A 9,503-nucleotide genomic window follows, 5' to 3' on the forward strand; every position below is an offset into this window, starting at 1 on the left:
GTTTACACCCCTACATTAATATATAAATTCATAGAAGTGATAGGGGAGAAAATTTGGGAGAGGAATGTATCACCACATGTTGATAAAGGATAAAGATGAGAAAAGAGAGAAAGGAGAAAAAATATTATTATTATTGCAGTGAATCAGATTGCGCAACGTAATTCTCTCAAATTCTTTACTCCAATCATTTCTCATAAATTTATATGTTGAGTAAACTTTATATATATATATATATATATATATATATATATATATATATATATATATATATATATATAAAATTATAGTAAAATTTATAATGATAAGTAGTTATATGTCACATATAAGGTAGTACAGTGGTAAAAGTCGACTTAAGAAAACAAAATGTCACGTGTTCGATTCTATCTGAAAGTGTTTTGAGTTTAAACGGAGTGTCATATTAGTTCGCATTTATAATTTAAATTTAAATAAGAATGACAGTGATATATGTTATTATGAATTTAAGAAAGTTAAATGTGAGGAGACTCTCAAATTTGAAAGAATTATTTAAAAATTTTAAAGATTTAAATGAGACTATATTTTGATGGTACATTGAATAGTTTATCTTGAATAATTATATATATTTTTTTAATGCAAAACTAACACAACAAAAGATATTTTTTTCTAAAATATATAATTATTTTCTAAAGATCTTAATATTTTATTTATAAATAAATTTGATAAATCTTAAATAATAAAATTGAAATAAATACATTGGTTGACACTAACACAATTAAATAATAAATTTTATATTTATATTTATGAAAATTATATAAAGGGATTTGTCAAATTTTGTATCTTCTATTTTAAAATATTATAACGGTTCACGCTATTCATTTGTATGATATCGGGAAATTTCAGCAGCAGCGACATTCACCTTAACTCTATACACACATGTATTGTAGGATCTCAAAAATAGTCGCCAATTGACTGATCGTTTAACCCGTAGTCAAAGACAGATAATGCGACGACGAATGACTTCTTAACATTTCTATTGATAAAAAATGATTCTCAATTTCAATTACTTTGAATACACGAGGCAAACGGTCGTGACGCCTAAATATGAAAATGAGATTTCTTGACTTTCGAGGTCAAGGGAGTCATTCCATTTAGGGCAAGACAAAATTCAATAGGCGGGCACAAGCGATCAGACAACTACTTTTCTTATTATCTTAGTATTAATCGCATTCATGCTTGACTCTAAATGACTCTAAATGGGGTTCGCGGTGGTAGAGGAATTTATCGAAAAAATGAGGGATTTTATACATAGAAACTTGATAAGTGTCTTCACTTCATCAAATTAAAAAAAATATATATGTATTACTAGCATGTATGGCTATGGATGCTGCAAACAACTTTATGTAATTGCTATTGAAATTCATTTGCCAAACATTTTATTCTTAATTTTTTTATAATGGATGTGGGCTTGTATCTTTATCATGGTGATTTCTTCATAAAAAAATTGTGGAAGACACAATGGGCCGCTTCATGGTTATAAGCTTCTAGGCACGAAGGTCAGTCTTCGGCCCGAGCTGTATGAGGCATAAACTCGTCCCACGTACTGATCGAAGGTTGAACCGATACATTATCTAAATACCAATTTATCTATTTGAGTGAGTATTGACCCTACGCAACGTGCTACTAGGGCGCATAAGTACTTGAAAAGTATGTTTAAGCCCTTTTTTCGATTGACTCGACTACTGATCACCACGTACTGGGATAGGCATTACTATATCGTTCCATCATTATTTTAAATAGATTTTCCTTTCATGAAACTTCAGAGTAAATAAGACGACATTCATCAATGCCCGTATAAGAGTTGGTTTTATTTGACTAAGCCCCAACTCGTCCAAAATGATCATTCACTATCCAGTAACAACTTTCTTTGGGCCTTTTAGGGTGTCTCTCTTATTAGCTTTCACCACGTAATAGGTACACGCCAAGTGGGGAAGATATATTGCGACGTAATGATCGAACCCTTTTTATTATGTATATCCTTTTTGATAAGCTTGAGTTCGTGGTGGATGGCTTCCCGTGGATACAAGTTTATTTGCCTTTATCGTGAGACAAGAACAAGGGTTCGCCACTTTTATGTAATTTTTTACGCCTTTTCCTTTCCGATTTAGTGACTTCGTTCCTTGACTTCGGCCACTATTCGTCCTGACCAAATAGTATCATCTGTCTCTCATCCAATTTTTTCTCCGTTAATCACTCGTTCTCAACCAACCCATTATCTTGTAAGATCAATTAATTCAAAGGGGTTAATTTGGTCTTCAGTTGTCTTCACAAATCTTTTTTACTTTATTTAATAGGGTCTTCAAACAACTGCAACCCAAAGAGAAAAATTCCGAAGCCAATCATCAATTGGAAGCGGGCAAGGTGGTGATGAATTGTGAAAGATGGTGATGAATTGTGATTTGACCTACTTTCAAACTTGTTGGGAGTATAGACAGCCAGCACATCTCAATCCCTATAAAGGACCAAAATCTCGTCTTTCACTCTTTCGCGATGGTCAAAAACCTTTACGAACGGCTATCCGTCTTCAACAATCATTATTGTGTTGTGTTTGGTTCAATCGTCTGACCTCGTCCAACTACTACTTTCTTTGTATTCTATCACTCCGGTCCAAATGTATCCTTTCATCTTTTATTTAATGGGATCCTGTCGTAGGTGCCTCTACATGAGCTTCGAGTAAGCCTCCTTGTTTAGACAGAAATTCACATTCTAAACTTAGAAGGTTTAAGAAAAATACCAATATAAGCACACAAACATTTTCAATAGTAAAATGGTTGGAGGTTAGTTAAGCCTCATGTAATTATTTCTAAATAACTCATAATAAATTAACTTTATTTGTTACTTTTTTTTTTTTAAATCAAAACCAGTTATGTTGGGTTAGAGAAAAGGTTATAAAATAAATGAGTGACACGAGAAGGATGACTGAAAAAAGAAAAAAAAGATAAGAGAGAGATTTATTTTTTATTTTTCGGGCCAATAAGATTGAGCCCATGTCCCCCTGTCCCCTATCTTTGTTTAATCACATATTTTCTAAAAAAAAACTAAATCACTTTTAACATTTTATTTTAGAATTATAAGTGACATAATACTAAACTACTGGTTTCCAAATAACTTCAATATTATTCAAATCTACTTCCACATTGTCTAAATAATCAACAAATATACATCTTCTTTTAACTATGTTTATTCATTATATATTGATAACATCCATGAAACAATCTCTTATCCCATAATAACCCGGTTATTTATACCCTCCATCAAATGGTGTTATTTGAAAGTAACAAAGCAGTTATTCAAATAACTCACATCAAACAAGGCTAGTTTCCCAAGCAAAATCATTTGCATGAATCAAGTTTTTTTGAACTATTTCTGTTTCTAGAAGGTAGTAACAGAAAATGGGAATGAATCGTCGAAGAAATAAGGCAAGCAAATTTTGTCAAATTCAAGATGATTCCATAAATACTAAGTCCTAACCCCAAATATAACATAGGTTCAATTAGTTAAATGCATCCTCCCACCATTCTCTTATATTTCCAAGAATGGCATAAATAATCTAAACACTTTCAGCTGGTCACAGAATCATCACACATATGATGAATGATTGTAATAACAGTAAGGCCTCGCTTAAATGATATCAATGCCAAAGCTTCAAACAGAACCCAGAAGGAAAAGTTGAAGAACGATTACCTGAAACAATATCCGAGAAGCTGTCTATTAACTGCCCAGCAAGAGATGGTGGATCTTCGAAAAGGGTATCGATAAAAACCTTCACAGTCTTCAATTCTCGAGGAGTTGCTCTTAGGCTATACCATGTCAGGAATTTCCGCCTGAAGTTAGCATCGATATGTCCTTCACATTCTAATCGTCTCATCACCTTCACACACTGTTCAAGTTCCATATTCCCATCTTGCCCTCCTCCTCCTCCACTTTCAATCTCCTTCTTATCTGGTTTCCTACCCTTTCTCGCCATAACGTTGTTGTTGTTCGACCCTCCTTCCAATCTGCAGGGCGTAATCGGCAATACAGCTTGCGAGTCTATATGATGATGATCTGGCATCAAATCAACCTTCGAAGTTCCTTCTTTATTATTTGTTTTTATCGCTCGACCAGTTTCATCATTAGAAACACAGGTGGTGGCATTCTCATAATAAACTTCACAATCGTCGTCTATCGTGTTGGTGTTTGTTTCGTCTTCAACAGAAGATGGATTAGACAAACTGCTTGAATTAGTTGCAGGACTCTGACTCATTTCTTCACCAACAGTTCGGCATTGAATTTCACATGTTCCTAGATTTTTGTTATTGTCGGACCAAACAACCTTAAAAACGTATTCAGTAGCTGGAGTTAGACCAAATAGTGTAAACTTTGTTTTAGATGTCACAATTCGAGTAGATTCTGTCGGATAGTCTGTGTCTTCAGCACGACGATGCCACAGTGCATAACTGATGGAATCTCCTGAATGTGAATCTTCGGATCCTAATATGACTGTAAGAGAAGTGGTGCTGACGTCTTCAAATCCAACAAAGTTCGATTCTATCAAGAAAGAAAAAAATGAAACAAAGGAAGGTCAGAAAACCATATATATATACTACAAGTCTACAACATTGAAACAAGAGGAATAAACTGAATGAAACTATCTGAACTTGAAGTACTTGACTTATATGTAGGTTGTTTTGGTAAAAAAAAATATGAAACTAATGTCAGAAATAGACAAAAAAAAGAAGACTATTTTACCTTCTAATAAAGTAATTCGATTTATTTATGGGGTTAAAGCTTCTATTATACATTCTTAATATACTTTCTAATTAAGCTATTCATAATTTACCAAATTAAGTGATTTTATATAATCGATATCAAATGAACTTAATTCAAATAAGCATTTAATTATTTAGATTAAGTAATATATTTCTTGGTGATGTTTTTGAAACGTTTGTCACTGATTATTTTACTAAAAGAAAAGAAAGACTAACCTCTAACAACTTTCATATTCTTGGCAAGCAGGATATCTAGGGAATCCAAGGCGGAAGAACATAGCTTTTGAACGAGAGGACCAGATGAGAGTCTGTTGACAATAGCTCTACCCATCTTGACAGGTACACCAGTTAAAGGACCAACTTCAGCTTCAAGATTCTTCACTGCTTCATCTACAAGTTCATAAGGCTTCTGATAGTTCTTGGTACCAGCAAGAAGTTTCCTACTCAAGGAGATACGGTAGCATAATACATCAACCCGTCTAGTATCCTTAGCCGTCATCAATTGCTTTCTCCAGCATCTAAATAGAATTTGAAAGAAAATTAGCTACCACTTCCAAATTTGTTTAATTTAAAGCATTCATTCATTTGTCCTCAAAGAGTTTTTGTTTTTCATACCCTTCATAGTAGGTTTATTCCGTTCTTATGTCTAACTAAGTTGTGTTCCGGAACACTATCTCATGTAAATCAACATACTTGACAGAAAAAAGTGTTTCCAAGGAAATTTTTTATCTTTTTTTTGGTCCAAATTCAGACTCAACTCTAGCTCCAGCTCCAAAAACGTGTTTCCAAATGGGTTTGCAGTGGTTTTTCAGTAAATGAAACTGACATTGCCAAGGCACAAAGCTCGTGTGCTAGGCTAACAAACATTCTAGGCAAAAAGATAAGATTAAATGAAGCATCTCGGATGGAGTTTCTAGATGAAATGTGATGATTATTTGTCTTAATAATTTTCTCAGTGATGCAGGGTTTGCTTCTCTAAATCTTTGTGACTTAGGTTTGGTTTTCTATTTCCAGATGATGTTCTTCACATGTGAGAAATCATTTCAAATAGAAAAGACAGTTTTCCATGAGCAAGAAAATATACCTTATCAAATCATTGGCTTTCTTGCAAGATATGCAGAAGAAAATCCCATCAGATCCTTCTTTAGTTATGGCACATTGTTCTTCACGTCTTAAAGCACATTCAAGATGACACGACAGGCCACACGAGTCGCCTTCAAAGGGAGGTTCGGAGCTGCAGGTTAGCCACAAGCTCGGGTCTTTATTATCATCATACTGAAAACAGATGCAACATGAACACCTCTTGCAGAAGACATCTTCTCGACTTACTCTCGCTCTACAAGCCGTGTTCTTGCAGAATAGAGTGTCTTGTATATCAGTCTCACTGTTGTTGCTGCTAGATTCGCGATTTGATGGAATGGGTTGGTCAGCTTTTCTTTGACGCTTGTTAGCCCTCTGGCTAATGGAATCGATGTTTGGTTTAGACTCATGCTGCTCTAGAAGTTTGTTTTCTGAGACAACTTTGAGAAGATTCTCTATGATCTTCAGCTTGGTCAAGCCAGTAAGTTTTCTTTCTTTTCCTGTCTCATTTGAGAGGACCTGTAAGATCTCTTGGCGACTCCATTTTTGCAGTATTTCAGAAGCAGTGCCATTGGAGCAATTTGACAGTTGATAAACAAGCTCCCTCTTCTCCTCCATACTCATATTACTAGTGCATTTTGATGGATCAAATTCTTTTCCTGGAACCAGGAATCAAAGAAGCTTATAAACAAACAAACAATGAATAAATGATAAAGTGAAAGATAACATTTGATTATTACTTCAGATTTACAAATTGAACAACATTAGACAATTATTATCTTAGTGCATGATTCAACAGTGACAATAGAAGGTTAATAATATATTAGTGTAAAAATAGTATATTAATGGAAGAAAGCGTCAAAAGAAGTAGAATACAGCCGTGAAGATTGATTCATTCGTGTCCAGCTCAAGATATCTCACAGCCAAACAAAGTATAGAAGCAGATCCACTCAAATTTGATGGTCAACCATCGAAAAAATTGCATGAGATTTGACTTTGGATGAAGATGAGAAAACATCCAGCGAACAAAGCACAATCATTCCAATACATAAATGATTACTACAGCTCACGGAACTTTGGTAAGACGAAATGTAAGAAAGAAGGAAGAAGAGATAGAGAAGCTTGCCTTGTATTGAAGAAGAATCCATCATTGCCTTCCGATAATTAATCACTCCTCCAACCAAGACAAGACAATACAATACAATGAAAGAAGCGACTTCTATTAACCTGAAATTCACGAAGATTTCGTAGAACGCATAGAAATAAAACCGGAAAAGCACGTCGTGGAGAGAGAGAGAGAGAAAAGGAAAAAAAAAGACCAATAAGAGGGGCTGGGCTGGGCTAGACAGATTCCGTCAGTAAGACCAAATCCATACTCCCTTCGGATCCTCAGCGTGAGCTTTTAAGCAGCCGAATCAACGACAAGTGATTTTAGAGGAGAAGAAGATGAACAAGGCATCCAGCGAAGGACAGCTTAGGCCTAAAGAGAGAGAGAGAGAGAGAGAGAGAGAGAGAGAGAGAGAGAGGATACGTCGTCTGGAGATTGGGAGCAACTGCTATTTTTTTGGTCAGGCCGCAGAGGGACTTGTTTGGTTGGACATATTCTAGGACAACTAGTATATTTCTGTCCTCACCTAAATTATCTTTTTTGCCCCTCAACTTATTCAAATATATCATTTTAACCCTTATAATTTAAAATTATTTACCAACATTCCAAAATTGTTTTATCCTAGACATTCTTTTCTCTTTCCAAAATTGAAATTCACTACTTGGAGTGTTCATACCAACTTCTTGCACAATTAAACTAATTCATCAAGTAAACTACTACAACAATTCATTCTTGACAAAGGAAAGACAATTTTGTTTATAAAAACTTGATTTGAAAATAGGTTAGTTGTTTACCTTATCCCCTTATCTAGTCTAGCAATAATAAGAATTGGATATTCACAGTCTTCCTGAGTCCGGAGTGAGTTCGAGTCTGTCAAACATCAAGTTTTGCGCCTAGTTAAATGTTTAAGTGTGTTTACGGGTTATATAGTTAATCCGTTATCCCATTTTTTTTAGTTTGGATCAAAGAAAAGAAGTTGTGTTTATCTTATAAACAATAAAACTCAACTGTTTTCAACTAAACTTAATTATTCTTGAATAAGTAATTTTGAATAGTAGAGAGAAGGAAGGGAGAATATTATCTAATTATGAATAATGACTAAAATTAATATGAGAAAAGACCAATATTTGATTACAAGGAGAATGCAGATTCAATCATATTGGATTATAATTTATAAATGAGTTGAAGTTAAAATATGAAAATGAAGATTGAATGTCTAAAAGACAAACCCTAATTAGTGAATGCTTTCATATTTTTTTGTATTGATTCTCGATACTATTAAGATTTTTATTAGTATACAAGAGCAACATATATGATCCAAGAAAAAAAAATAACTTCACTGAATTTGACTTTGAATTTATTAAATAATTTTATTATGTGACAAAAATAAGGTAGAATTTAAAATATTAACAACACAAAAGTTGTCCATAACATAACATTAGTGCATCACTACTTTTTTTAATCAAGGATAATATAAAATTTAGTTGTACTCTCACTCTATTTTATTATACATCTTTAGCTAAAAAAAACTATTTTTTAACAAATCATCCAGTCACGCAGTGAAGTCTCGCAAAGTAGGAAGTAAGCAACAACTTCTCCAAGACTCCACCCTTAAGGTCTTACCATAACTTTTTTTTAACATTTTCTGGATAGGTAGATGAAGAATGTTTTACAAGAGTTGCGAGAAATAATATTTCTAGATTTTAGAGTGATATTTTAATTCGTTGAATTGATGAATCTTAATGTATAAGACTTTGGAAAACTTGAAAATGTAAACAAAATATCACACTAACAATAATACATTTCATTTGTACTTGATAGTTTTATAATAAATTATGATGACATTTAGTATAAATAAAATTGAACCGAATCTTAACAAATAAGATTGAACAAATTATTTATAAAAGAGTTTCATCGTTATTATCTTAGTTAAGATAAAAACGTCTTTTTATTTGAATAATTTTATTTTGTATTTATATTTTATAAATATTTAAATTTATCTTACTGTCTTTATAATTAAATAATATATGTATTAAGCCAAGGAGACTTGCTTAACAAATTAAATGTTTTAAGTTTGGTTTTTAATATATATATATATATATATATATATATATATATATAAATATAAATATAATTGAAATAATTTTTTTTAGAGAATAAACTTTTGTTTTAATATATTAAGACAATGAAGTGTAAAAAATATGAGTTCTTTAATTGTAAATATTTTGTTGGCGTATTTGAACAACATCTTTAATTTCTTGAACACAAATATATTATTTCGTATATATAAATTTGAAGTAAACAAAATTTTAACTAGTAAAAGTTTAAATAACAAAATTCATCGAAATGAAGTTTGCAGTACAAATATCAAAACAAAAAACTTAGGGGTAAAGTACAAATTGTATCCATATATTTTTCATTTAAATATGGATCTATATATATATGATAAGTATACAATAATGTCTAAAAATGGAGAAACTTTTTCTTTTTTTTTTTCGGAAAATATAATTTCTAACTTTTTTATAAAA

The 9,503-nt window shown here is 32.4% G+C and overlaps 1 protein-coding gene across 1 annotated transcript; it reads right to left on the reverse strand.

The window, feature by feature from the left end:
- Positions 1-3,468: 3,468 nt before the first annotated feature.
- On the reverse strand, positions 3,469-7,439 carry LOC124914181 (VIN3-like protein 2). The gene is made up of 4 exons (XM_047454678.1): positions 6,994-7,439; positions 5,872-6,526; positions 5,004-5,305; positions 3,469-4,566 (listed from the first exon to the last, which is right to left on the reverse strand). Exons 1-4 carry the CDS (start codon positions 7,016-7,018, stop codon positions 3,668-3,670), a joined length of 1,881 nt encoding a protein of 626 aa, XP_047310634.1. The 5' UTR covers positions 7,019-7,439; the 3' UTR covers positions 3,469-3,667.
- Positions 7,440-9,503: the final 2,064 nt, after the last annotated feature.

This window comes from Impatiens glandulifera, chromosome 9 (genome assembly GCF_907164915.1).
Source record: "Impatiens glandulifera chromosome 9, dImpGla2.1, whole genome shotgun sequence".
Taxonomy (NCBI): Eukaryota; Viridiplantae; Streptophyta; class Magnoliopsida; order Ericales; family Balsaminaceae; genus Impatiens; species Impatiens glandulifera.

What these genes read in the sequence shown, in the direction of transcription:
- LOC124914181 (XM_047454678.1), bottom strand. Translation starts at nt 7,018, where the DNA reads ATGATGGATTCTTCTTCAATACAAG. An exon ending in GGATTCTTCTTCAATACAAG is followed by an intron (nt 6,527 to 6,993) that starts GCAAGCTTCTCT and finishes TCCTGGTTCCAG; the next exon opens with GAAAAGAATTTGATCCATCA. An exon ending in AAAGCCAATGATTTGATAAG is followed by an intron (nt 5,306 to 5,871) that starts GTATATTTTCTT and finishes AATTCTATTTAG; the next exon opens with ATGCTGGAGAAAGCAATTGA.